This window comes from Halichoeres trimaculatus, unplaced genomic scaffold (assembly GCF_033239565.1).
Source record: "Halichoeres trimaculatus isolate MK-OKI-2021-1 unplaced genomic scaffold, fHalTri1.1 fHalTri1_scaffold_14, whole genome shotgun sequence".
Taxonomy (NCBI): Eukaryota; Metazoa; Chordata; class Actinopteri; order Labriformes; family Labridae; genus Halichoeres; species Halichoeres trimaculatus.
In genome coordinates, this window is record NW_027437192.1 from 10351137 (window position 1) to 10379129 (window position 27993).

At 40.3% G+C, this 27993-nt stretch overlaps 1 protein-coding gene across 1 annotated transcript in view; it reads right to left on the reverse strand.

Moving 5' to 3' along the window:
- Positions 1 to 4895: 4895 nt before the first annotated feature.
- The window catches only part of med30 (mediator complex subunit 30), a 48107-nt gene continuing 25009 nt past the window's right edge, over positions 4896 to 27993 (reverse strand). Inside the window, exon 5 of the mRNA XM_074686952.1 lies at positions 4896 to 5664. Within this exon, the coding sequence (XP_074543053.1) occupies positions 5569 to 5664 (96 nt within the window). The 3' untranslated portion in view covers positions 4896 to 5568. The remainder of the gene's footprint in view (positions 5665 to 27993) is intronic.

Here is a 27993-nt window from a genome sequence, read left to right on the forward strand (position 1 = left end):
AAATAAACTCATATTTGATGATAAAAACTTTTTCTTCTGTTGTTTTTAGAAGGCTGTTTCATACATGCTTGAGGTTAGTTCTTTTTATCTGCCAAAAAACTGACATATGAAAAATTTTAAAACCCCTAAAAATTCAAGATTCAAGTAATAACCTGGGTTTGTTTTTTGTTTATACTAATACAGGTCCTAAAATACAAATTATGTTGACTGATTTTCCTGATTGTCAAACAGCTGACACCTTGAAATGTACACTGGGAAGATCAAAATAGTGGTAACAAATAGAGTAGGCTACTCTCAAATTAACCCTTCACTTAAAACTGAAACTGGGGCAACATTGGTGTCCAGTTCACTTTTTCTTGTCATGAAAAACTTTTAAAGCGCTGAAAAATTCTTGATCAATAACCTGCACTGCACATAAAAATATCATGTTTTCAGTTAAGGACCAAATAGAGGTCTGAATTGCTTGTAACACGTAAAAAAAAAAAATCTATCAAAAGAACAAGAGAAAAGTTACTTGTATTTAGACATTATCCTAGTTTCGAGCAAATTATCTTTTTCCATTAGCAGATATGTTTTTTACCTGTTACAAACAACATAGAGCTAATTTTTGTCTTTAAATAACTTCAAACAAGATTTTTTTCTGAACTGATTAATTGAATGTGGCTCATAAAGAGTGTAATAAGACAATTTCTACTTGAAGTGAGACAAACACACTTGATAAGATTTCAGTTTTTTTGCAGTTTGTCAGTTTGAATCCTAATCTAGAGGTTTTCGATTTACTAATCCAGATCTAAGAGTCAAAAACACACAACACACTGGCTGACTTTCCTGATTGTGGAACAGCTGATACTTCAAGTATAAATGAAAAAAAAAACAAGAGTTCAAATAAAAAACATTTTTGGGTTACTCACTGTCCTGCATTCAGAGAACCCCCAAAAAGGTAGATGCTGAACACGTGGGATGTATCAGTTTTTTGTTACCTGTGCAACAACTCAAACATAAAACCGAGTTATTTGCAAAAAATCTAAAACTGACAACTTTAAACTGGCCAGATTATGTGTCGTCAGTGAGCTTAATCCAGGCAAATTGTTACAAAAACAGAAAGAAGTGGGGTCAGTAAGGTCCTTTTTCAGATTTGATTTGTTCACATGCAATCTTTGTGACCCCTGGAAAAAAAGACACATGACCATAGTTCCTTAAAGCTCCTGTGAGGTGTTAAATCTTATCATGAAAGTGACTGAAATCAGCACTTAAGACCATTAGCAAAAAAAAAAAAAAAAAAAAAAACATTAAGTAACGGGCAAGTGAAGCACTGAAGCTGTCCTGATAATGTACCAAAAAAAATATCCAAAGTTTTGAGGTTTCAGTCTACTAAGCACAGTGACATCTGGTGGTCAACTTAAAACACTGGAGTGTCAGCGCCCCCATATGACCAGTATGATATATAATTTACTGCAACGCCACAATCAATCAGGCAAAAAGAGAAAATTCAATCAGATCCTTAAAGAAATAAAGCCGGCCTTCAGGGTGATAGCTGGGGTAATATGGTCCCGAATAGGAATCAAGGTGCAATAATCAATTTGTTCTCAAAGTTCTCAGTTTACAAGTGATTGCATTACCGTAACTCTTCAACTACTTGAGCAAGCGAAACATTTCAAATGGTTCCTGAAAGAAGAGGAGCTTTCCAGGCATAACTTCTGACTCTTAAAAGTCCAAAATGACCCCGCCAAAAAGTTCAGGTGGTTTGTATGATACGTGGGTGAATAAGGGCCAAGACCAGATCAAAGTAGTTTGGAAATATTGATGGTTTAGGGGACAGTGTGAAGAGTCCCTGCAAACCACATACAGCAGCTATAAGCATTATTTAAAAAAAAACAAAAAAAAACTGAGCTTTGAATTTACAATTTTGTTATAGTGGCATAAATTCCTGAACGCTTTTAAAATACATTAGTAGAAAACAACATTAAAATAAACTGTATCAGGAAAATTTGAAGAAGACCCTGAAATCTCTAAAAATGAGGTTAAAACCCCCTCATCAGGAAAGGAATCACTCTCTCATACACACATTTGTTCATGATTTTTTTTTTTTTAACCATGTCGTTGTCAAAGCATGTTATGAGGATATCCCCACACAAAGACTGATGCTTTTTGTGTTTTTACATGTTTAAACAGTAAATGCGAGTGTAACCCTGCACCCTTTAATTCACTTCATCCTATTGGTCAGGGTGTGCATGAACAAGCGCTCAGCCCCTGACCTCTGCCTCGGCTCAATGAGAACACACTCCATTTGTTGGGTAATAATAGTCCCTGAATGCTGCGCTGCCCTCAGAGATATAATAACCAGGCCTGTATTAGACCACAGAGGAGGGGTTTATTAGTCACTCCTCAAAACATTGATTTTTTTTTTTTTATTCTGCTGAAAGCCTGCTCGCTGCTCCGATGCTGCATCTGTCCTTCTGTGTCTCCCCGAGGACGACAGCCTCATAACACATCGCAGATATGACCCCGGCTCTGCTATGAATTATTAAACACACCCATATCAGGCACCCATATTCTCCTGCATCTCTGTGTTCTGACACTGTGTGTTTGTGTGTGTGCGCACATGTGCTCAGATTTTAGCTCATGTTTCATCTTTGTATTGAATGAGATCCTTTGTGAATTCTGCCTTTTCTTTCCTTCCTCGTCTTTCTTCTCTCATTTATAAAAGATGTCCTTTTTTAAAGGTTGTTTTGAAAAATGTAAACAGAAACTAAAAGCTCTTCCTAGTTGATCTGAACCACTTCACATATAACAACTTAGAAGAGGAAATCAATCTTACTTGATGCAGTTTTTGTCCCACTTTTACATTTCTAAAGCCAGATTGCGCAAACTGATGGGTTATTCGTCTCCTGATAACTAAAGGAGACTAACAAGGCATTTTGGGATTATTTATTAAGTTTTTTGATCATTTTTCTTTAATAAACCATTAAAGCTCTAAAATTAGATGTTTGTGTTTATATTGGAGATTAATGGTGTGATGAACTGGCCTGACATTAGCCTCTATTCCAGCAGGATCCTACACCAATAACAATTTTTACATACTTAAATAAAACTATTATACAGCTCTAAGTTTTGATTACTCTATTTTTAGAAAATAAAAACCAATAAACACTTTAATCAAATCTAAATAAATAAATAAAAAAGATCTATAAATATAAATATAAATTAAAGATTTGAAAATATGTATATTACAGGAACCTATAACATAATACACTAAATAAGAAATCAAGTTAGTCACATATATCAGCCAAGTTAGTAGTAGTTAATATTTATTCAGCTACTTCTAAAACAAACATTTGAAAAGCTTATTTCCAAAAATGTCCTATGTATGTTTTCTCTTCATCAGATCAGCAGGGCAAGTGTGCTTCAAACTATTTATTACAAAATTTGTATTTGAAATTAGCCAAATGTTAGCTTACTAAGTGCACAATGATGTAAACTGCAATTCTATACCTGGTTATTTTATCTACACGTATAAAAATGTTTGTTTACCTAATTGAAAAGTCGTGAAAATCACGGACGTTAACTTTATTAGAAGTTAGGACTTACACAGTCAAACGTGACAACCAACCGTTAACAAGCTAGCATAACTGCGAGTACAACTTCTAAATAACATTACGCACTTACCTCTGTCTTTTTGGCGTTTCTCCTCCTCCTCGATTCTTTTCTTTCGCCCCTGGGCTCCTGCAGGATTTGGCTTTTTTGACATGAAACCTGTTTTTTAGTGTGCTGTCGGTCAGTACCACAAATGAGCAGGTGAGATGGAGCGGTGTTGATTATGTGATCATGCGCACTTCAGGGTCAAGCCGAGTGTAGGAAAATAGGGCTTTTTTTAGGTTGTTGAAATGTTTTGCGAGATCCTTTTGTAACACTACTAAAAGTCTGGAAATTCTTTTACACAAAAAAGATAACCTAAACTCATTGTAGACATTTTTCGTCTTTTCTTCCTATCATACACTAAGGGCGCTGCGCTGGTGCCACCATGATTGCCGGAGCCCCTAGCATTTGCCTGTAATGCCTATGCCACAGGCCGGCCCTGTAAGTATGGCTGCTTGGTTGTTAAGAGGCTGGCTCATAATTTACTTTAATTTAAACTCAATGGAGCCATGAAAACACATATGCCACATGGTTTCTATCATTCCCACACCTGTTTCAAGATAAAAGTAAAGAAAATAATTATAACAGCTATATATGCCGTACATGTATTTTGTATTAATGTTTTTTATAACTGTCTTGTATTTAGATTGGCCTGAAAAAATAGCTGCTCTTTAAAGTTATGTCTAAAATAGTTTATTATTTTCGGACATATATTATTGCATTTCAATCATTAATCAAAAAATCAATGTTTTGTATTCTATGGGATAAATATTGTGGTATAATCCCCTTCTGGGAGCTCCCTACCCTTTCTAATGCCAGTGTGAAATGCCAAAGTCTGACATGGGGAGAACACACCATCTCTTTTTTTCTCTCTGCCAACATGAAAAGCCAAGTTAGGCAGAGCAGCAGCAAAGACCTCAAAGGCAGTGGTTTTCAAAGTGGGGGGCCACGGCCCCTTGGGAGACTGCCAGGAGGCACCAAGAGGGCCTCAAAAGATTGGAGGGGAAGGAAAAAATATTATTTTCATTGATTTATTTTTTTATTTAATTTTTTTATTTCTATAACAAGGGAAACTGAGGCAGGTGGTGCTAGCTCTGCTAACTGCAGCCACATTCAGCAAACCAATTTAATACTCTAACATTTAGACTGTTCGGGCAGTTGAAATTAAAATAAACATTTTAGTAACTAGGAAAAAATAGACAACAAAATCACAGCTTATGAAAGAGTTTTTTTTTTAATAAAATCACAGCAAGATTTATAATTCAGCAGAAACCTCGACAGAGGATGGTTGTGATGACAGTCCAGAATAGAGCAGAACACTGATTAACTTACATCAATTAAAAACAGATGATCCATATAGGAAGAATACGACTCATTCCACAGTGTTTGTCTTTCTTATTGAAGTTTGTAGGAGTTATATAAAAAACGTATATATTAAGAGCTTCACACTTCTACAACTATGGAATAAGTAACAGATGCTCATATTCTGAGGATTAAATAGATTATATCAGTGTGTATCTACTGAGCTAGTACCTACAAATACATAAACCATATTATATATCAGCTCTGCAGGTTGATTCAGTCGTAATGCTGGGTGGATTGTGAAATACAGAAGTGGACTTCATCACCAGCACCCTCGCTTTCAGTGGTGTTGGGCGCCTTCCCACCTCTCGGAGTTGTCAAGCCCTTTTGTCTTAATTTGTTTCAACTTCATTTTTCCTTCTATTGTTTTTATGTCCTCTTTAAAAGCCGCTTCATATTGCCAAAGTCCCAAATTTCTCCTGTAAAGTGCAGCCTCAGCCAGTCTGTGGTACCCTGTCACACGTCCAGTTAATGACTGTAGCTTTTCTCCATTATCTGCAGGAAAGTGTGTGTGTGTGTGTGTGTGTGTGTGTGTGTGTGTGTGTGTGTGTGTGTGTGTGTGTGTGTGGCTCAGCTCCTGACAGCCAGCATGGAGTTGATCTCCCAGATGAGGTTGCGGAGCTGATCCATGATCTGCTTCAGCTGCTGGTTCTTCTGCTTGAGCTTCTGCAGAGAAAATGACAGAGGGAGAGAAAAGAAACGTGTTTATAGATGCTGAAAAATAACAAATATAAATGTCAAAGTGTCAAAAACCCTTTTTGTCCGCTGAAAAATTAAACCACATCTCTGTGAAAGATAAAAAGGTCGAACAACTGACAAAACAACAAAGCAATTACAGTTTGAGCAGAGAACAAATAATTCACGGCAAACAGGATATTAAAGTTGCACGTAGCAGTGCTATTGAAAAGTCCCACTGAGACAGATTTCAGCTGCCACACTGTACAACTTAACACGTTTTTTCCAAATCTGCCCTACTTCTGCATCCTGCTACCAACACGGCATCAACTTAACACTTTCTCTGCCACTTGAAGTCCCTGAAAAATGAAATTTACTGTTTCACTTTACTCAGGCAAACTAATTCCAGATGTAATCTTTTTCTTTAATGTCTGCTGCTAGGATGAAAAAATAAACAGTGAGGTTTTTCCCAGGATTAGTCTGTGAGAAACATGCTCCAAGAGTCTGCCTCTCCATTTCAAATAAAAGTAAGTCCAAGTTTTGATAACATTTTAAGCAAAACACTAATAACCAAATGTTTCTCATGGGATGTGACTTTGTTCCAGGGCCCTTTGTACTTGAGTAGTGTTTAAAAGAAGAGGCTGTTGTGGATACACTGGTTGTTTCCCATGGATCTTACAACAGAGTGAATAAAAAGATGGATCACATGGCAGCTCCTCAAAAGTGAAGCCAAAATAATTAAAGCACCTCCCACTTGTTTTCATAGCTGTGTCTTGTCACGTGTGTTTATGTCCAAGTGTCTTTTTAATAGAAAGCTCAGTTTGAGGCCTTTTCTTGTGTTAGAAAATAGTTAAACTCTTTGAATACTGCCATGCCTGTTATTTGATCTGAAAAATAAAGACTCAGCAACATTTGGTTTTTCAAGGATACAATATCCTGGAGGTACTTCTAATGGTATGAAACAACTTCAATTGATTTTAGCTGTCTTGTAAAATTCTTTAGAAGGATAGCATGATTTAAGCACATGGAGAAAATTACAGTACAGTATTGAAGGTAGTAGAAGTGCCGATTAACTGTTGTTACAGCAAAAAAAAAGCTAGTGCGAGTCAGTCTGACATTACAGTGGTGGATGCCCCAGATGGCTGATCACATCAGGTTTTTCAAACCAGGTTTTAACTCGGTAGAGAATTCTGTTTCTTGACATTGGTTTTGTTTTTATGTTTTTTGTTAGTTCGTTTGTTTGGGTAGGCTTTTGATTGATTGGTTTGTTGTTTCACTAGTTGGCTGTTTTGATGGCTGTTTTGATGGCTGTTCAATTTGTTTGATTGTTGTTCCATTGGTTATTTGTTTGGTTGGTTGGTTAGTTGGTTCATTGGTTAGTTAGTTGGATGTAGAACTTGCTGTTTGGTTAGTCGAAAGTTGATTGGTTGGTTGGTTGGTTGGTTGGTTGGTTGGTTGGTTGGTTGGTTGGTTGGTTGGTTGGTTGGTTGAGCTGGTTGGTTTGTTAAGCTGATTGGTTTGTTAAGCTGGTTAGTTGCTTGCTTGGTTGGCTGATGGTTGGTTGTTTAGCTAGTTTTGTTGGATGGTCCATAGTTCGATTGACTGGCTGGTTTGTTAGATAGATAAATGGATAGATAGATAGATAGATAGATAGATAGATAGATAGATAGATAGATAGATAGATAGATAGATAGATAGATAGATAGATAGATAGATAGATAGATAGATAGATAGACAGACAGACAGACAGACAGACAGACAGACAGACAGACAGACAGACAGACAGACAGATAGATAGATAGATAGATAGATAGATAGATAGATAGATAGATAGATAGATAAGTAGATAGATAGATAGATAGATAGATAGATAGAACTAAAGACACAAAACACTTTCAATCACCCCCCCAAAAAACACAATAAAACAGTATCTCCACATTCCACACATTAGAGCCAGATAAGCTGGATCTATTTCCTGTCTTTATTTACAAATTTGATGGCTTTGACTCAGTTTAGCTGGTTGGTTGTTTGGTTTGTCCAAAGTCATGTGTCGGTCATTTCAAAACACAGAAGGTTTTTTTTGTTTGAATTTACTTTTGATGGAAGACATCAGGTTATTTAGATGCAACAAAATCAGCTGGTGGGTCCATGTGCAGTGACAGAACCATGAACTGTGGTTTTCTTTAGGTTTTTTAACAATAAGAAGGAGTATAAAGTAACACCTGCCTGATCTATGAAAACCATGTTTCACTTCAAATATTTCAAGCATATAAAAGACAAAGTTTTCCCACCTGCCTACTGACCTCTCTATCGTAGTCTCTGTTAATCGCTAAACTAACACATCTGTCGGGCTTCAGGGACACACAGGTACATTACAGAGAAGCAATCAACCCAATCTCCCGTCTGTCACTGAGGGCTTTGTCTGCTGATCGCCTCTGAATGCGCTTCCCAGATCTCTAAGTCAACATCTGCTGTGGACTCAAGTGCTTCAATGCACAAGCTTTATGCATACACGAACAATGGCTCCTGAGCCGATGGATACAAGCGAGTACAGCCGCCAAATGTGTGCCGCCTTAGAAGGAGTAACTCAGGCAAAACATCTACATCTAAAGGTGTGAGCAGGTTTAGCAACAGCAGTACATCACAGCTACTTACTCAGCTGCTTTTCTTCTGATAGATAGTCAAAGAGGGAGAGGAGGGGTGCTACTGTAGCTGCGGTGCAGTGAAATCTATTAAGATTAAATCCATCTCACTCTCTTGCTAACACTCCTTTAGCCATGACTAATTACCAGCCATTTTTGCGGCGCAGATAACACCTTGAGCAATCGATTTCACAGAGCTCTCTTAATATCAACTGTTTAGCTGATTGTCCTTGAAGATATTCCAGAGTGGAACATTTGGATGCCCTCCAGTCCCTCTTTCCTCCCTCCTCTCCAGTCGTCTTTCACTTTGATTCAGTGTGAATGTGTGTGTAGATGCGAGCGTGTGAGAGCGTAATACATGGGACGCGCCTCATTACTCTGACGATCAAGTGTTGAAATAACTCGGTCATCTACTCTGTGTTAATGAGCTGATACCATGAGGCTTTGTGATTTCAAATACTTTTAAACAAAGAAACAACCGCTGGTGCTTTTATAACAGCTGATTCTTAACAAGCTTTAAAAAAGAGCTGCAATCACAGACACATTTTTTTGTCTGGGTTTTTTTTTCTGATCGTAAACGGGCAGCTTTGGCTTCAAAGACCAAATTTTCTACTTCTGAATCAAGATTCCTCTGCAGAAAAATAATCTCTGCCTTCTTTGAAACATGAATTCCCACATTTTTTACAGAGGAAATAACACTTCGGAGGAAGCGAAGCCTTCACGGCCTCATTCATTATAAAAGGCTCACTGGCGTATCTTGATATATGAGTAACAAGACCGCTATTATCACAGAAATGATTCTGCAACCTCAGGGAGGCATAATTCCATTCATAACCTCATAATTAGCATAGCTCTAATCCTTCACACCTATAATGTTATATTTAGAGAAAGGGTATACTACAGAGAACAAAGAGAGGGAGCTGTCTTTTTTCTTTACACGCACGTTCATGCGCTCAAACACCTCTACAGGACTCCACTAGGTGCACTTCCTGATTTTTTTCTTCTGCGACTCGCCGGCCGGGCTCCACAATAATGTTTTGATGCCTTTTCAATCTGAAGTAGGCCTCCTCTGACACGCTCTGACACTGCATCAGCCGCGCCAGGGTGGCCAGTCAACAACTCATGAAAGTAAACAAGGAGGCGCTGTCTGAGCTGCTGTCTCCGAAGGCCTCCTGCAGACTGGCAAACTGCCTGCCAGCTTCTTATAACCTGGAAATGCTGCCAGACGTCGGCAGATTGGCAGAGGAGAGAGTGATAAAGCACGATGACCTGAAAGAGGGGTTGAAATGGAGATTGGCACAAAGAGAGGAGATGCAGAGGGATGAGGTGGACTTAAATGCGAGTGTGTGGCTGAGAGTGTGCAGCTGTGGGAGACAGTGTGTACGATCTGGTGTGCATATCTGTGAGACTGCACCACCAGTCAGGATGAGCAAGGCCACTGCAACAGGAGACGCTTCATCTAATGTTCTAAAAAGTGACAAATGTCCCAGTCATTAAATGAAAATTCAGATTCTGATTAGATGACAAGTCTAAGGAAAGAAAGCTCTTAAATGGTCAAAATTGGGTACAATTTATCTAAAAAAAAACTTAAAACAGGATAATGGAGTCTGCAGGCAAACAATGCTAATGGTTTTCAGAGTGTGGCAAACACTAGCAGAGCTAGCACCTCCGGCCATAGGTCCTCCCTCCCTGTCTCTTCAAGGCCCCAGCTCCACAAAAACCCTCTTTCCTCTGATTGGGCAGCCTGCTGGAGGCTGTTGGGGGCATGGGCAGACCTTAGTGTTTGAGGCCCACCTGAAGAGAGTGTATAGAGAGTGGACAGCATCCGCCATTTACTACTGTACGGTTTTGAAGCCAAAATACCCCTGTCACAGGCACAGCCATTGCAGTTGTGCAGCCAGAGTCTGCGCAGTAGAGACGATGAGGTATTCTGGGAGGATTTGAGTGGAGCCGGGTGACAAAAATAATAACCTTTTTTTATTTCAAGAGTCTAATCACTGCTTGGGTCTCTCTCCTGACATATTTTACAATCCCTGAAAAAAATACAGAAGAACGTCGGCTATCAATCATCGTTAAATGTGACGTAAAACCTTGTTTTTACGTCATGTCTTTTCAGACATGAGGGGACTTGAATGCAAGACAGCCAAATGATAACTTCAAATTACCACAAAAATCGGACGTGAGAAAACATTTCTACAAGGTGTATTAGTTTTTTAAAGTTTGACCACAGCCTATCTTGAATGACTGGGGAGCAGGAGTTTTTGACCTATACTGCAGCCAATCACCAGGGGGAGCAGTTTTTGTAGAGACCTCATTTCAAGCTGAGCAAGATGACGGCCATTTTTTTTTTACAGTCTATGGGCCCACCTTATCATTTCAGCAAGTCTCATCAAGATCTTGCTCTAAATTGAAAATGGACCATTTTAAATAGTTAACAGATTGGGGAATGCTACAACAAATGAATATGTAGTGGTTTGAAAATCAGTGCACATTGAAGCACCATATGGGACAATGTGACAGTTCATCTTGAGTTAGTATTTAAAAGATTTATAGTTGAAGTATGTGTGTCTGTAATTGTGGGACAAGAAGAGCTCTTGATGCCTTTAAAGCGTGTCCGAGCAAAGGTCGAGCCAGGGTGAGAGCATTTTTTCACAGACAGTTCAGAGGAAAGCATCCAGGTGAGGTTGGTAAACAGAAGTCACAAACCATGAGTGGCTTGTTTGTGGGACAGAATTTTGGCAACCTTTCATCTCAAGAGATTAAACATTTTGACAGCGAGAAAAAAAAAACAGTTCCTGTTCTTGTATTTAGCTAAGCTTGATGGATGGGTCGTGGAGCTGTCTTTGACCAAAAAACATCTGATTCATTTTCAGTGACAGCTGGATTTTCTAAAGTCACCTTGGAATATAAAGTTCCACGAGTCACACACTGCATTTTGACCTGCATTCATTTTGAATACCTTCAGGAATGGGTACCATATTAGGTACCTAAATGCATCCTTGTGACTGTCAGGGAGTGGAAGAGTAGGTGATTTTCCACAAAGGACATGAACGCAGCATTTCAAGGTTATATATCGAAGAATAAGTATAAAAAATTGAAAAATTTGAGATTTCATGATTAAACAAAAATATCTTTTATACCACAGAAACACAGAAAATTGGTACCGTTGAATACCGATTCCGATTCCCAGGTACCGAGCATCAGTACCATAACGTTTCAAATGTGAAAGGTACCCATCCCTGAATACCATGCTGTTTAACTGTCAATATACACAAAAAACAAAGCATAATGGTCTAAAGATATCAGACATTTTGGCACTGTGTGTCAGCTGTGAAGGTGAGACTTTCTCTGTGAGTATTTCAGATGCTATGATTGAACTAACTGAACAAGTAAGTAATCACATGAAAGTCAATTATTCCACAAGTACTTTGAGATAAGATTCAATATTTTCTGCAGAAATTTCAAACATTTTTAGTTCAAGCCATTCATTTGTGTTAAATCAATAAAAAAAAGTCTCAATTGGATGATTTTTACCAATATTTTTTAATAAAATTAAAAGTAAATAGTCTTGAAAATGCAAAGCGGATTAGATAAGTTGCGGTTTTTGAAATGTAAGAGATACTTTAAGAAAAAATTCCAATATATGGTACAGACAATATGTTATTTAAAAAAAACCATCCTGATTCTAGATAAATAAATTCCTCCTACCTATACACACACGTAAGGACAGTCTATAAGGACATAAAGCATTTCACGCTAAGTGCAAAGTTTCCCTTCTTCCTCTGTCCTCAGTGTCCTTGAAAGAAAAAAAATGTGTCCTATACATCCTCTAACTGTCATGTTCAGATTTATCACTCTTGAGATTCCACAGCTTTCTTCCTCGCAGTATATGAATCTTTGTTCACCATCCATTCAACAGAAAATAAAAACATCAGTTTGAACCCCACTCATTCAGATATCAAGATTTGAGGGAGGAAGGCTGAGGAGTGGAGGACAGCAGCTGCATCATTAGCCGGCGCTTTAAATAACAGGGAGCCACGTGAACAGAAAGGCACGGAGAGCCACTCGCTAACAGGACAGTTGACATCTTGTTTAAATGACGTGGATGAAGGGCTGTTTCTCCATCCATCTCTGCTTCTCCCCCTCTCTGCCTTCAACACGCTCCCTCGCTCCTCCACTCATCCAAATCAGATCAAAGAAGCTGTCCTCAGTAACAGGGTGAGAGACAGAAGTGAAAAAGCTGAATATTTCATCGAAATCGCTTCATTAAAATTCTGCTCCACTGAAACTTTGCCACAAGAGGAGCTCCCACTACAGTGTCTCTGAGTGTCATGTCGAGACATACCAAGTCAGGCCACCAAAAGGCATTCACTAGTCTGAAACATATCTGTCCCTAACATAAATATTCATCATTGTCAAGTGTCATTGTTTTTTTAAGGCAACACTTGTTTTTTCTTTTCATGTGGTTCACTGAACAACAGGGAATCTCAGAGCCAGATGAGCAGTTTCTCTTTAATAATTAATTCTGTTGCATTGTTTCTCCTTAAAAGCGATCTTAAGAGAATTCTTGATCTGTGAAACATTATAGAAAAATTGAACTTATCTTGTAATTTAATTACACAAGATGAGGCATTCATTTGATTTGGATTTTAGTGGTTTAATCATTTCATCTATTATTAAAAACATGACCAGCAAGCTCTCTATAGACATTCAGAGGCTTGGCAACACTTCTTGATGAGGGGCCTTGAGATAGTGGCGAAGAAGATGCGAGTTAGATTAAAATACGCCCTCACACACACACAAGCATACAGGAGGAGAGAGGGGGAAAAGAGGAAGTGGAGCGAAAACGTGCCTTCACTCAGGATTCCTCTGCTAATCCGCCCTGTCGCTGGCGACTCAAATCTCAGCTTTGACTCCGACGGATCTGGTGGGGAATTACAAGTGTAAGTGTCTGAGAGTGAGGAGAAGGGATTAGGGAAAGGAAGAAGCGGAGGAGAGGAAGACGGAGGAAAGAGGATGGAGTAGGTAGGAGTAGAAATGGGAGTGGGGGAGTTTACAAGGGATGGAGGATGAGAGGAGGTATGAGGGAAGAGGATAGATGAGGGAGATGGGAGGAAACAAGCCAAAACAAAAAGAAGTGATAGGAAAAAGCAAAGGAGAAAAATAATAAGCAAACAAGGCTAAGAAGAGGAAGAAGGGGAGAGGTAAAAGAGGAAAGGAGGTGGAGAAGAAGACAAGGAAAAAAAGCAGATGAGATGGGGAAGCTGTAACGATTGATTCATTAGTTGGATTTGTTGAGTTTGGTTGGAGCTAGTTCGGGTTAGCTTGGGTAAGACTGAACTGGGTTTGACTGCATCAGATTGAATTAGATTGGGTCGAGTCAAACTGGTTTCGCTTTAAATAGACTGGGTTGTGATGATTGAATCAGACTGGATTGGTTGATCAAGAAATGGGTTGAGTTGGATTGGTTTGGGAAAGAATGGACGAAATTAGGTTGGGTTGAGTTCGAACTGGGTTGAATTGACTGGGATATGGATTGGGTTGAGTGGTGCTGGGTCTAGTTGGTTTGGATTTGACTGGGTTGAGTTAGATTTGGATCAGGTTGGAATGACTTTGGTTGGGTTAAATTTGTGCTGGGTTGAACTGAACTGGATCCAATTGGGTCGATTTAAGTTGAGTTGGATTGGGTTGGGTTAACTTGATCTTGGTTAAATTGGACTAAATCGAACTGGAATGGGTCAAATCGATTACAGTACAATAGATAGTGATTCTGAAGTAACCAAAAAATGTTAAGACTACTGTATAATCATATAATGTACGTCAAGGTATCTGATTACCAACACACCTCAAAGGTAAACCCCAGAATTCATTTCTTTCTTGCCACCAAACAGAGTCATGCAGAGGTGTCAGAGAGAAGCAAACTGAATTAAAAAATCTGTCTCATCAGAATATCAAGATTCTGCACCAGAGATACAGTGGTCATACTGCATGATTGAGGAGGATGATAAAGAGATGAATCAATATTTCTTCTTAACTCTTGTTTCAAGGTTCCAGTTTGACACTATATGTATTCTTCAGGTTTCTCAGGTAGTTAGTCTTAAACAAGTTCCTGGAAAGACTTTTGACGCTACCAAAGGAGGTGGTGATGTTTTAAACAGCTACACGGTTTTATGTAAACTCAAATATTTGACTGAACACGGCATATTGCATGAGTGTAGACCAACAAAGTCGATGATACTGCCTCCATACAGTGCTCCCTGAGGAGGGGGTTCATTAATATCACAGAGCAGAGCACAGTATATATGATGAATGTTGTATGAAAGCTTTGTCCTCCAAACTGCATTCAAATGAATTAAGGTTCCCGGAAACTACTATGTTTTGTTGCTGACACATGTAGAAATATACATGAAAATGTGGCTACATTTCCTGTTTCATGCAGTTATATCACCACCATAATCACTACAGGTTAGAGATGAAGCAGGTTAAAACCTTCACCACTGTCCACACTCTTCATATTACGCTCCTCTCTATCTTCAAATACCCACATTAGCACAAGCACATGATTTACAGAGGCTGAGTTTTATCCCCTCACAGTCCTCACACAATGAGATAGATTGTCTTGGCAGAAATGCAAGTCGAATTTAATTAAATTCTTTGCTTTTTAATAAGTGTGACAAAAATTTGGAGAGCAGCCTCAGCTCTGTGGAAAGGTGCTTTTCAAGGAACGCAGCAATCCTTTAAATTATGCAAAAATGAAACAAGTCCTCAAGGAAATGGAGCTCCCTATTAGGCAGAAGAATTAGGACAAACCAAACTCAAGAGGCCGACATTTTTATTAATGAGCGTCTACAGAAGGAATTGGGAGAAGCCTTGCAAAATAACTAACGCCTGAAATGAAGGTACTGCTCATCGTATAATTCACTGATCCATATTAGGACAAAATTAGCCTTTCCTGTATCACTTTTAAAAAGTATTTATGGCAACTTATCTCAAGTGCTTTATAGGTGTCTGCACATGCACATTAATTGAAGCTCAGGGAATGGCCATTCCTTAACTAGGATGTGGTACAGTTATGCAGTGAGGCAGACAGACAGGCCAGCTTTAATAACGAGACTCCAAAAGTGGAGGTACTTAGAAATGAGCTGTGTGGGCTGCTCTCTCAGACCTCCTCACAGTTTAACAGAACTTATTTTTAAAATGAATAACATCTCTGGGATCTATCAGCCTCAACACAAAAAGAACATAAAGCTCATTCAGGCCCTGTACAAAAATTTGAATACAAGCTGTACTTCTTTCACAAAACGTTTTCAAGAGGATCTCATATCTTGAGAAACTCAGTTCCTTTCAGATCAGGGACAGGGTTCTCAAACAAGCTACAAGTGGATATTCTTCATGAATACAGTGTTGTATTTATGGGTCATTCTTTACAAAAGAACAGGAACTTTTTCTATGGGACTTACAGAGCTGAACATCCCTGGTTGGTCGAGTACCTGCAGCACTATATTTTCCTTTCTGGTGGCACTGATGTATCGTGAAATGCAAGTATTACAGCAGCCACTATTTCATACATTAGCGGAGTAGTTTGTCTGATAAAGGTGGATGTTTCACCCATTATCAAAGAGGCAGCCAATGTCTCTCTATAACCTACAAAAACAAACAAGACCATCAGTGACATGATTGATTTTTAAATATTGTCATTTTCAATGCCTGAAACTGCTACAACAGGGAAGCTGTCAAATTAGCAACTGAAAAAACAGCCTTTTTGACACACACAAATGTTTACATTAAGTGATACATTTGAGTTTCAAACACAGCAGAAGGAGAAATTTTGTTTTCTAAAAATATGCAGTTCTACACAAGTCCACTTGAGGCTGGCAGAATCACCGAAAAACACACAAACACACCAGATAAAGACAAACGGTTTGGGTCCAAACAACATAAACTTGTATTTTTCAGAGCTATTAAACTTACAAGTGTATGAGGGCATGGCTTGACTTGTTTACTTTTGCCAAACTTAACAACAGGTTGGGGACTACAGATGGAAACTAGCCCTTTAGCTAACTCGGGCATATTTACAGAAATGTCAATTAATATGCACTGCCCCTGTGAATTAAATATATAAATAAATATATAGTGAAGAGAGAATTGAGCCAGAAGGCAAGGCTTTCAATTTACCAGTCAATCTACGTTCCAACCCTTACCTATGGCCTTGAGCTGTGGGTAGTGACCGAAAGTACAAGATTGCGGATACAAGCAGCTCAAATGAGCTTTCTCAGCAGGGTGTCTAGGTTCAGCCTTCGAGACAGGGTTCAGAGCTCAAGACATTCAGGACAGGCTCAGAGTAGAGCCGCTGCTCCTCCGCATCGAGAGGAGCCAGATGAGGTGGTTTGGGCACCTGGTGAGGATGCCTTCCGAACCCCTCCCTGGGGATGTGTATCCAGCTGGGAGGAGACCCCAGGGTAGACCCAGGACACAGTGGAGAGATTGTATCTCTCGACTGGCCTGGAGCTGGTGGAAGTGGCTGGGGACAGGGGCCACTAGTCTTCACTGATGGCACTGCTGCCCTGCAACCTGGACTCGGATAAGTGGTGGAAAATGAAACAAACTAACAGGGGGGCAAACAATAACCATCAGCAAAGAGGATAAAGTCCTATCTCCAAAAAAAAAAGGAGGCTGGGCTGAGTTCAGCATATACATTGCGAACCCCAATGAGGATGAGCGTCACAGGCACTATGTCCATGTATTATACAAGCTAAGGTCAGGACACTATAAAGATAAATATCTTAGGGCGAGGGCGTCAAAGACGGTACCAACAAAAGATTACTCACAGGAGCTTTAAACATCTGTTATACGTAAAAATGTTGTCATCACAGCTGAGGTATCTGTGTTATGAACCCAAGTCTGCAACCTGCAACTTTCAGGAAATGTAGGATGGTAACACCAAATAATTCATTCCAATTACAATACAAGCCTGAAACCTTTCTTATATTGTCTAATTGGTAGCATGCTACATAAATCACTACTGCCATTAAATGCTATTTTAATTCTTAAGCCGTTATTTCCAACTAGTCCTAGACAAGCACGGTTTAATTCTGGAGGTCAACACTGAAGCAAATTAACTTGTTATAGCTGTCAAATGTAATAAAACCTAATACTCATCTTCATCACTTTAATTCCAAATTGATAAATATAACTTTGAAAAAACTCTCAAGTTAATGGCCAATGCCCCCGAAGTGAACTTCAGCTTGTGGGCTGAAAATGTTCCACCAAAGTGAAATGTCAGTAGCAGGAAAACAGACTGCCCTCTCTGAGGAGTCTTGTAAAAAGCACAAGTGAGTTGGGGGTAAGTAAGCAGCTTACTGCTCTGTGCCCTGCCGGGGGAACCCTGTGACGCTAAGTGGGCCCTGGTTTACCATCTGACGGTATACCCACAGGGAGCCTGGCCAAGCAGCTTTAATTTGCTTGACATCAGTTAAAAAAGCCTTAATTGACTTTATAAACTTTATGGCTTTTTCTCAACGGGAAGGTTTAAGTGCCGGCGTGCTCTGTGTTTGGCACAGGCTATCCCAGGGGAATGAAGCCCTTAAAGGGATTTTGAAGGCAGATAAAAGGCTTCTCTTCTAGGGGTGGCAGAAATACAATAGCAGTGTTGTCATCCTCACATACACCTACCACCAGGGTTCTTTCAATACGTCCTCAGCACTGAGGTGGAAAGCCTGCTGTGTCAGCCGACTGTTGCAGAACGGTTGCAATCGATTTAGCCTTTTAGAGGTATCTGAGGCTAGGCGCCCCCTCGCTCCCTGCTAAGCACTTGAGTCTCTGCCAGGTAGCCCCATCGATTGAGCTTCCCTTTGTGATTTGGTTCCCACTGATAATAAATGAGGAGCAGGAAGGTTGGAGAGCTGTTGCTTTGGAATGATGGGCAGCCGTGCAAGTGACTCCATCATCAGCAAAGCTGCTCATCAAAAAGTATACAGTTGGTTTCTTTGGAAAACCAAGCAAAACACAATTCTATCTTTTTAAAGACTTAAAAAGATAAACTCCAGTGCAGTGGCACCCAAAGTGGGGGTCACAAAACCTTTATAGGGTTCTTGAAATGCCTTCCAAAATCAAAAACTATTTACAGGCACATACTTCATCCATTTCTGTATAAATATAAAAAATATGGGTTAAATTTCATATTAAACTATGCAAACAGAAAAGTTTTGATCTGTTTTCCATGTGTCTTTTTTCAAAAGGAGACTAAGCAAGATAAACAACAGAATCAGTGGCCACATATTATTTTGAAGACACAGCAATATGCCAACGCATTCTAACAATCTACTAAATAAAGTCTCAAGCCAATTTTTGTTTGTTTTTGCCCATTTTTGGATTACCTATTATTGTATACCCTTGGCAGGGGGTGGCCTCTCTCAAGCACGTCCCCTGATGTACGGTATGCTTAACCCATTTAGAGCTGAAGCAACATTTAGGCATTTTACCTTTAAGGCTGGATGCAACAGGTAGGTCATTTTCAGACAGCGTTGTCATTTTCAAGACAAATAAAATGGGCTCTGATTCACTGAAATACATGTGGATAAAATGAAGTTTATGTTGTAGAATTGTTTTTTAATTCACATGGAGGGAGTGGCTATGTTTACATGCAGTCAAAATTCGGGATGAGGTCGATATAACAGTTTCTGAAAATTTTTGGAATAACCTGTTTACATGCGTGAGCAAACAGGGTAATTCTTTTTCACATGGTATCCCAATCAAAACAGCAAAGCAGGGACAGCATCTCGACGTACAAAGAAAATCATGACTTAATGTGCGTCATTTCCACCTCTTCTTACTGTTTCCATAGCAACAGCAGCAGCAAGGCGGACTTCCTGTACTCAAAAGACCAAGATTCCTTGCAAACAGAACATACGTAAAACACAAATGAATGTTCCTTTCGATGGGGATATACCGATAGGCATATACATGACCAAATATTGTTATTTTAAAACTGGAATATGAACATATTCCGTTTTTTTTAAAAAAAGGTGTTTTTGGTGTTTGCATGGCCGTGCCCAACCAGGTTATAGCCAAAATTCTGAATTTGAAAGGGTCACTGTCTGAAATGACCTACACATTGCATCTGCTCTGAAGAGGTATTACCGCAAATATATGTTATGAGGCCTTAAAGGTGAATAATGTTGCATCCAGTCTAAATGGATTAAAGACACAGATAAAGCCATGCATTTCACAACAATGCATTAAAAGCATCAGGATTATTACATTAACATTAACAGACCTGGTTGATACTAATTTAGAAGAGATACACAAACAATTCAGACCTTTATATTTCAATGTAGAATCTCTAAAGAGGGATTATATTATTTCTAAAGTTAGTTTAATGAAAAGTATCCTTGAAACTTTCGCAAAGAATGAAAAAGAATGGACGAAAAGTTGAAATGAGGACTAAGGAAGAGACACAGATAATGAGAGAAATGGATCATCCTAAGTGTCATTGACAACTGCACCATTTGAGATAATGGGGGGGAACGAATTGGGAAAGGAAAACGTGTGTCAGTTTCAGGTCACCTTGGTGGTTTACCTGGTAAAGCGTGCACCCCATGGAGAGAGGTTGAGTCATCAGCACTGAGGCCAGGTTGGGTTCAGACCTTTGCCCTTTGCTGGATGCCATCACCTCTTCCTCTCCTCTGTTTATTTCTCCTCCCTCCAGAAGATTAATTCTTTTAAAGATTGTTTAGCTGTTTTTTCTGTAGTGCTATGTAAATGTATACAAATCTGAAAATTTAACAGTCAATGTGAATTTTTATTTAAGTTAGTATCTATTTGAAACAACCAGTACAGTTGTCTGAAGTAGATTTTATTGAAGCTAGCTTGAAGTTAGCTTCTACACTGCTAAACTGGTGAGGCTTCCTGTTCTTTCACTTTTTTGATACCTGTGCTGCTAACTAGCTGGATCATGACAGTTGTTTAAGAGGAGATCAGGGCTCCAACTTGATGTGGGAGTGTTAAAAGCGTGAATGTTTACATTTGTGTGTACTGATTCTGCATCTTAACATGTGAGCATGCGTGTATGTGTGATTGAAGCTTGAATCTGGCATTTTCGGAGCGATATCCCGCCGTCTCAATCTCGAAGCAGACAGGACGTCTCACTTTCATCTCCCTCAGATGTCTGTCAGGAGCTTAAATCATCCAAGGCTGGCCCGAACACCTCGCACACTCTGAGCAAACACGATACTTCAAGGGTTTCTATTGGGCAGCCGAAAGTTCCTATGAGGTTGAAAAAACCCTTTGATTTAAATGTTCTTCAGGTGTCAACAACAGCTCTCCACGCGTCAAAAGCATCTTGTGACGCAGCGATGTGTTAAATTGGTACTATCACTCACACATACTTAAAATCAGCTCCCCTAAGGCACCTCTCCAGCAAAGTAATATTGGATCTAATTACCTCTATCGTTTTAAGAGTGAAGGCAAGGAAAAAGGAGGGAGGCAGGCAGATTTCTATAAAGATAAAATAGAGGTAATTCCAATTTAAAGCCTTCACATCACTCGCTGAGAGCAGGGAAGAGCTGAGGTCGAGAGAGGAATAACCATTACTCGTGTTCAGATACACCCTTCATGTATACACAAAAGAGTTTCTCATGTTTAAATGTAAACAGCCCCGCCAGCATCTGAGCAGACAGCTTTGTTATAGCAAATAAAAAGAGAAGAATGAAAGGTGATGACACAGTTTGAAGCAGGCTTTCAGGTGATGTAACCTGCCCTCCGGCAGTCAAAGCACAGATCCTCAATCAGCTCCTGACAACAAACTCTGACCACGGCTAAATCTGAGAACAAATAAAGCTCATCAGATCATTTATAACCCTGACACAGCACAGGGAGCTTGTTTACTTCTTCCCTGTCTGTTTTCATAGTCCTGAGATCAGTCTGCTGAATGCTGTATCCATCACAGAAATGTCTGCATTATTGATATAAATCTAAGCTGCTCCTCATATGCTGTACAGATTACTGTATCCACCTCTTCTCCCCAGTTGTGTGGCAGGAAGTGATGCTATGACCGGACTACATCTTGGTTATTTGTCAATAATGATTCAACACAGAACACATTCAGTCATCATAACAAACTTCTGCTGAATTAGATGAGTGGCTCTGTTTTCTTGACCACAATTAGGTCAAATGCAAATTTGTGTGAACCAGAGAGGAGCCAGCTGCATCTGCCAGAGCAAATAAAGCATAAACAGATACAATTGGTTCTCAGGAAAGAACCACAGAGCTGCAAAATCTAAGCGCAGAATATGCCAGACTGCAGGAAGACAACTGTCTAAAAGCCAAATGTCCTGATAAATGTTGCTGCTTCAACCAAGACTGGATGGATGGATGAGCGAATGGTGAATGGGGGGATTAGTGGGGGATAGATTAAGGGATGGGTAGATGGATGGAGGGGTGAATGTATGAATAGACGGTAGGAAGGTAGGAATATGGATGGAGGACACTTCAAAAACTCAGATGTGGATGAAAAGATGGAATATGGATAATGATGTTGGACAGAAATGGACGATAGGTGGATAGATCAGTAAAACAATTCAGGAATAGATAGCTAATTAATGGATGTTGGATGAATGGTTGGATGGATGTACAAATGGATATGTGGATAGCCAATGGATGGATGGATGGATGGTTAGATGGATGGATGAATGGATAGTCATTGGATGAATGGATGGATAGATTGATGGATGCATGGACAGTGGATGGATGGATGGATGGATGGATGGATGGATGGATGGATGGATGGATGGATTTGTGGATAGCCATTGGATGGATAGATGGATAGATGGATAGATGGATGGATGGGTGGATAGTCAATGGATATATGGATGGATAGATAGATGGATGCTTGGACAGTGGATGGATGGATGAATGGAAGGATGGATGGATGGATGGATGGATGGATGGATGGATGGATGGATGGATGGATGGATGGATGGATGGATGGATGGATGGATGGATTTGTGGATAGCCAATGGATAGATAGATGGATGGATGGATAGATGGATGGATGGATGGATGGATGGAGGGATGGATAGATGGATGGATGGATGGATGGATGGATGGATGGATGGATGGATGGATGGAGGGATGGATGGATGGATGGATGGATGGATGGAGGGAGGGAGGGATGGAGGGAGGGAGGGAGGGATAGCGGATTGATGGATGAATGGCTTAGTGATTGGTAGTTGATTTATGGTTTTATGGATAGTTGACAGATGGTTAGATATGGAGAAGAATTTTCTGAAACTCTAAAGTGGCTTTATCCTTACTGAACTATGGGATCATTTTTTCTCATGACCTGCTTGTTGAGTGTTCAGGATAAGTTTCATGCCTTATATATAGGAATTATGACGTGTTCTTAAATCCGTGTTTGCTTCCAATGCAAGCACAACCGCAGACATTTTGTTGGAAACAATCCCTTGGCTTCGTGCCATGTGGAGTTTGGTGGTGAGCATGTTACTCTGCCTGACACCGCAACAGTGGAGTTGAAGTGAAGACTTGGAGAGACGCCAGAGACCGGTCCTCGGAGGAAACTTGTACTCTCGAATGTGTAAGGAGGCAGGGAGACTGATATTTCTCAGGCACCTCACTCAACACGCACGCCACTTATACACCACTTGCAACATATATACTCTACATATATACTGTTACAGACACCTCAGTGTAAATGCTTTGTTATGACTGAGCATAAACTCTCTGCATTAAAAAAGTAATATCACATTCATAACACGCCGGTATAATTTGATAATCTTCACCCTTGGTGAAACATCACTCATAAGCATCAGGGGCATACCCTAAAGCAGTGGTTATCATCTGGTGGGTTGGGACCTAAAAGTGGGTCATAGAGACATCTTAAGTGGGTCGCAAAAAGAGTTGTGGCAAAAAAGTCTTTGCTACAGCTTGATTAAAGGGGACCATGTTCCCCATAATGCAGTACTCTAGCAGTAAAAAGGTAGTTTGTCTATACTACAACATGGTAGGTGTCGGTGCCGTGACAAAATTCAGAATTTTACATTAAGCTGGTGGAGTTGGATCACAATCTGGATCCAGAACTTTTTTAAAGGATTCTTTATCATTGTGAGATAGGGCTGGTTTCACCATATGTAGCAGACAGTCTGCTGAAAGGTAGTATAACATTAAAGGGATAGTTCAGTTTTTTTGAAGTGGAGTTGTATGAGCTTTATGTGACCACTAAGGACATTAGATACAGTAGAAAGTTGTCCTCTCTCCCTCAGTAAGACACAAACTTTAATCGATGGTGATGAGGAAATAGACGCTAACAGAGACAGACGGTACCAAATTCAAAGGCCATTTTCTCTGCCTACAAGAACTAAAATCAAAAAGTAATACCACAGTTTAAGAGTACGATACATAAAATATTTTTTAAGTGCATTAAGTCTTTGGAAATATAAACATTTATCTGGACCTAACTAACTCATGTGTCCTTACGCGCAGCGTTAGTGCGCTCTGTCCCTCCTCCTCCTTCCAGATCCAGATAAATGTTTATATTTCCGAAGACTTAGTGAACTTAAAAAAACATCTTATGTATCGTACTCTTAAACTGTGGTATTACTTTTTGATTTTAGTTCTTGTAGGCAGAGAAAATAGCCTTTGAATTTGGTACCGTCTGTCCCTGTTAGCGTCTATTTCCTCGTCACCATCGATTAAAGTTTGTGTCTTACTGAGGGAGAGAAGACAACTTTCTACTGTATCTAATGTCCTTAGTGGTCACATAGAGCTCATACAACCCCACTTCAAAAAAAACTGAACTATCCCTTTAAAGTAGGACTAGAGTGTTGCATGACAATCACAATATGCGTGGTGGAGGTCTGCGCTCTCTGAGTACTTTTCTAGTTTATCATTTGATGGTTTTAAACCGTTTTTTTTTTTTCTTTTAGCAAACAAAAGTCTCTTTTTTGCGGAATAATCCTTCCATCTTTGAAATGAAAATAGGGAAAAAAGGAAATAGAAACACCCCTTGCTGCCACCTTTAACCTGAGGGAAGACATTTAAATTGCTAGTAATGTGCAACAATAGTTCAGAACCCGAGGTTGTTGAGTTTAATACCAGAGGAGATTTCTAAAGCAGAGCGCTCTCACGTCTCAAGTGACCCTGAGAACTTCGGCATTTTTACCTTCACTCTAAGTGTGGTTACCATCAGTGAAAAATGAATCTGTGGGGAAAAAAGCCTTTTAAACGTTTGCTTACTTTTTGTTATTCTTCTAAAAGCGGTGTATGCTTTATGTCCCTGGTAGACGCCTTGTGACCCAACAGTGGCCAAGACCTTGGTTCACTTAAAAACTAAATTAAAAAGATTTCTCTTCAGAGAGGACTTTGACTGTTTGCAACACAAAAAACAGACCCGTGTTTGATGTACATATTAATATTCTTCCAGCATTTCTTTCGCTGTTCTAGGAAAAAGCATCAGAAAAGTACGAAAGGTTACACAAGCGACCTATCCACAGCAAATCTAGTAAATAATTTCCACAGCTTATTAAAGGTCTCCAAGCAACATCACACCTTTTTTTTCATCCAGACAATAGAGCTAAACAAAGGAGCACCGTTAGACGATTGTTTTAAAAAAATCTGCACCCCTAATTGCTTACACAGCTCTAAAACAGTGGAACACAAAGCAGAAATAATTGGGGTTGCACTTGACACTGAATACAACAAAATACCAGGAAAACACGTATTCTATCCCTCACAAAAAACAGCTCTGATTCCCTCTCCGTGAGAGCTCGGCGGATACACTGCCCCGCTGACCCCTGCAAAACAATTAAAAAGCCCTCGGCATACAGAGAGCCTCTAATGGGCCACATATGAGGCTGCTAATAAGACAGAGGTACGACCACCTGCTGTGCCCTGCCTACTAATTCTGGAGCCTGAACATTGCCATGGAGGATGGAAAAGAGGGAGGAAGTTGTAAGGAGGACAGGAGAGGCACAGCAGGGGTCTGTGGGAGGAGAAAAAAGGGGGAAAACAGAGGGGAAAGGCAAAGGGAGACAAGGGAATCAGGGAGCGAAAATGGAAAAAGACGAAGGGAGAGCATCTGCCAACCAAGCTGCATCCCTCTTTCTCTCCTGCTCGTATTGCAGCGAGGAGGCCTGGTTTGTTTATCGCCAGGCCTCCTCAGACTCCCTGCCTGCTCTTCAGATAAAACTAACTGCTGGTGCCACTGGAATTCATTATACACGCAGAGCCAGGCGGCGAGTCAAGCACAGGTCTGGAGAGGAGAGAAAAGCCAGACAGTGAATGTGGCTTCTCTGTTTGAAATTACAAACATACCCCCTGCCTTTAATTTCTCCTGTTCTCATTTGAATAAAGAGGACAGACGTGGTAATTAACGGGGTATTAAAAAAGCAAGGCAGAGAGCGGTAAGAGGAGGAGGAGGAGGAGGAAGGTAAGGGGGGCAAGGCAGCAAGGAGCAGCAGAGTAGGAGAGATAGTAACTAAAAGAGGGGAGAGAAAGAGAGGAGCTGTGGAGAATTAATAACAGGGCCAGATCTCTCCAAGGCCTCCTTAATGGGCTGTGACAGGAATTTATTCACACTTAGGCTGGTATTAAATCAAACGCGAGGCGAGTGGCGGTGGCAGGCTGCAGCAGAGGAGGAGAGGGGTGGGGCACAGGGGGGCAGGGGTGCAGGTGTGGCGCAGAAAGCCGCGGAGGTCCGCCATGTAGCACGAGTCCACTTTTAGAGGGTCGGAGGGTCATCTCTCTAAGACTCCTTTAGGAGAGATAGGAGGACGGAGGGACGGAGAAGGGGGGGAGGGGGAGCGCGAGGGAAACAAACGATGAGTGATGGGCCGATGACAAGACGGCCTGTCCCACGCCACAGATGGAATGATTCTCAAGTAGTCCGGCGAGCCGCTATGAATCATCCTTCCTCCATTCTGCAAAAGGCACCGTCAGTCAGCCAGTCAGTCAGTCAGTCAGGCTGATCCCCACAGTTTTGGCAGCTGGCGAAAATGGAAACACAAAGCTCCGTCGAAATTGCCACTCAGTGACAAATTCAGCTGGCGAATTTATTTTTCATATTCTTTGTTTTCCATCATTAATTGGCGTGTGACCAGTAATGCCGAGTATTCATTAGCGCTGTAATTTGCGGTCACATGGGTGCTGCAGAGTTTTGGTCTCTTTTATTGGAGCAGAAGCAGTGTGGGTGACTGGGGACCCTGAATTGATATGCACAATCACATTCTCTGGCACCAGAGGTCTGCAGCGCAGAGATTGAGCAATCGCAACCCATTAGGCACCAATGAATTATGGCTAATGCTTCTTAAACATTTATGCAAACACTGCCGACTTTTACGCATGCTCAAATAAAGTTCACGCCTTCATACACACACTCACATTTACATAAAATGAAACCCAAATCATACTACATGTATGAGAGGGAGCAGCAGGGCATACAACGTTCACTACAAGGCCATAACCAACACAATCACGTTTACATTCAGGGAGGCGTAGTTTGAATACATTTTTACACACCCAGCATGCACACTCCCCAGTAAAGACACTTGTGGAGAGTGATGAGAGTGATGCCTCCCCCTCCTCCCACCTCTAACACCCGGTAGATTGCATCACCATCCGTCAGCCAACCTCCGACAAACAGCAATTACCCCAATCGACAGATAACGAGAGCAAGGCTATCACTCACAGACAGGACACCCCATAAAGCAGCCAGACATTACCATAGAGGAGTCATTTATCTGCCTCTTCTCTAGCTAACCCCCTTCCAGCAGCAGCATGCCTCCACCTCAACCTCACGCTGAGCTTTACTACCTGTTCAACGCCTGTCAGCTCCAGGGGATTTGAGTGTTTGGTGATGGGGATTGGAATGAAGCTGGATTACAGTGACAGCTAGCACATGGGTCAGGGTCACCTGTGCATATTTGGATACAAAGCCTACAGGCAAGTGGAAAATCAATGCAAAGTGATTGGATTTCCCAGACTGGCAATGATGGTGTCAGGTTTTTAAATTTGCCAGTTCAAAATTCAGGATTTGAAATGAGATTATCAGCACAAAAACTGGTTATTTCTAAACAATATTTGTCATTATCTATAGTTGCGTTGAATTTTCTAAAAAATCTATTTACATCAAGTAGACCAAATATTTTTTTACTAGCACAAGTTAACAATGAGGCATGCGTTGTTGAGTCTGACTTTTTTTCAAGAAAAAAAAAAGAAGATTTTGCCAAAAACGGGAGCTGGATTGGCAAAAACAAAGAGGACAAAAATCAGAAGAAACCTAAACAGGAGAGTGATAGAGTACGGGCTAAAACATGGGTTGAGATGTTTGCGATAATGCTCATTCCAACCCAGAGGTGGGTATTACCTCACTGCTTTGCATCCTGCAAAAATATCTTAAACAAAGAAAAGTGCTGTTTAAAAAAAGACACTCCATTTATTAGCTTCCAAAACAAATGCACCTCTTTGTTAGGAATCACTACAGCTTTAACTATAGCTTATAGCTTTTTAAGTTATAGGTATTATGCTGCTGTGGAAAACACTTGGTCTAGGAAAAAGCAAATTCGGTACCGTTTCTTGTCACATTTCATTTTCCAGTAATTGATAATTCATTATTAACATTTTCTAACATTAACTCATTGGCTGTCTTTTAATGGGGTGGGCTAGT